This window comes from Cyprinodon variegatus, unplaced genomic scaffold (assembly GCF_000732505.1).
Source record: "Cyprinodon variegatus isolate N-32 unplaced genomic scaffold, C_variegatus-1.0 Scaffold305, whole genome shotgun sequence".
Lineage (NCBI taxonomy): Eukaryota > Metazoa > Chordata > Actinopteri > Cyprinodontiformes > Cyprinodontidae > Cyprinodon > Cyprinodon variegatus.
The window spans coordinates 165,493-167,356 of NW_015150758.1; the positions used below are offsets into that span (position 1 = coordinate 165,493).

Here is a 1,864-nt window from a genome sequence, read left to right on the forward strand (position 1 = left end):
TGATTCGAATCGAATCATGACTTATTTGCCAATACCCACCCCTAATGTACACCAACATTTTGGCATTGTTATGATTATACCAGTGACCATGAGAACAATGGAGAATATGAGTATCCACAAAAAAAAAGAAAACCATTATGCAAAATCCAGAGGTTACATCCCTCCCTCTTCCCAGTTTAAAGTTAATCATATGCACTGTTAGAAATCAGATGTATGGAGTAAATGAAGAGTTGTGGCGTAAATATCTGAGCCATGCATTTCTGCAGCTCTTCTAGATTATACAAAGACCTGTGGTTCCCAATGGATTAGAAATGATTAGAAATAGTAATCCAAAGTGCTGAAAGACTGTATTAGATGCTAATCTACTTTTCCTTTACAAATCTTTAAGTGTCTGCCAACTTTTACAGTCACTGTTTCCCATAAGGAGTCATAGAAAAAATTTATATTAACAGGATCTAAAAAGATCCAACTACTCTTTCTGGGCTTGACGCTAGTTCTGTTTTTATAGGGTCTGTTTTCCTAGTGTTCTTCTAAGTTTCTCATATGGTCTGTGCATAGATTTGTATAATTGGAAGGAATATCAATATTTGGACATTTTTTGTTATATGGGCAGCAGTTTTTTTAAGAATTCACTTAAATGGAGCTACTGTTGGACGCGCAGCAGAAAAAAACACCCCTGTGCATGGTGGCAAAAAGCTCTAAAAGCATCAGAAATGTGACTGATCTTAGAAGTAATGAGCAAATTAGCTGTTAATGAAGACAGAGCTTCTGGCTCCCTGCCCCTTCAAACTGGAGAGAAGTCTGGTGTGCGAAGACTTTAAAAGAAACTAACACGAAAGCACTGGACTTTTGAGTCACAAATAGCATACCAATGATCCACATGGAATTGCCACCAACACTGAAGAAAGACTGCCATCGGGGGTTTTAGGACTAGTTCATGTTTTAAAGTCACCCTTGGCAATCTGTTTATACTGGAGAGTGTAATTAAAAGAGGAAAAGTGAAAGTATTCCATTTTGTATTCATACGAGGTACCATATGGGTATATCTGCAAACGGTAAACTCAAAATAACCACAATCCCTTTTGTGTTCATCCATGCATTCAAAGAGACTCCAGTGGTTTTATTAGATGAAAAGTTAATTTGCATCCAAATTAAAAAAGTTAACTTTACTTTTATGTCTCAGACTCTATTAGCATTAGTCTAGTGAAGTTTACTGAATGTGGGAACTTAGGTGTTCCACAAATATTTTTGAATGCACTTTTAACTTTTAGATGCTATTCAAAAAAAAAAAAAAAAATCAGAAAAGGTCATTCAAAGAATGTCATTATCGATAGAATTAGCTGTCATTGGTATTTGAAACCAAAATTTGAAAAAAATATGGCAAATGAAGCTCTTCTTCAAAATATCAAATTATGCCCTTATTTTAAACACAGCTTCTACCATTTAATTTAGGCTCTTTTTCCATTCATTAAGTATTTAACTCACTTGTATTATTTTGTTAGATCTGTATTTTTGATAAATTATGGAGGTCAAATATTGTTAAAATGGTTAAATCCCATTAGAATGTATTCAATTGTATATTATTTTCAGGGGGATTTATAGTTGAGTAAATAGTACAATAGAGCAAATCTGGAAATTGGAAATAGTGCTGTACTACTAAAATATTCTGCTACTTCACATCATATTTAACATGTTTTTACAAACAATAATTTTAATGCAAAGTTACAGACCTGGCAGCAACATGGTAGAAACTATCTCAGTATCTTCCATCATGTCAATGATGCAACGTTGGAAATCTTTGCTGCTGTTAGATTGAAGGTAGCTACAAAAACATGGAAAAAATAAAGCAGAGATAACATTTTTT

At 33.7% G+C, this 1,864-nt stretch overlaps 1 protein-coding gene across 3 annotated transcripts in view; it reads right to left on the minus strand.

Annotated features, from left to right (window-relative positions):
* The window catches only part of LOC107090633 (N-terminal EF-hand calcium-binding protein 1-like), a 49,216-nt gene that overhangs the window by 7,496 nt on the left and 39,856 nt on the right, over positions 1 to 1,864 (minus strand). For all 3 annotated transcript variants that reach the window (XM_015384136.1, XM_015384137.1, XM_015384135.1), the window contains exon 12: positions 1,731 to 1,822. In XM_015384136.1, the coding sequence (XP_015239622.1) occupies positions 1,731 to 1,822 (92 nt within the window). The remainder of the gene's footprint in view (positions 1 to 1,730; positions 1,823 to 1,864) is intronic.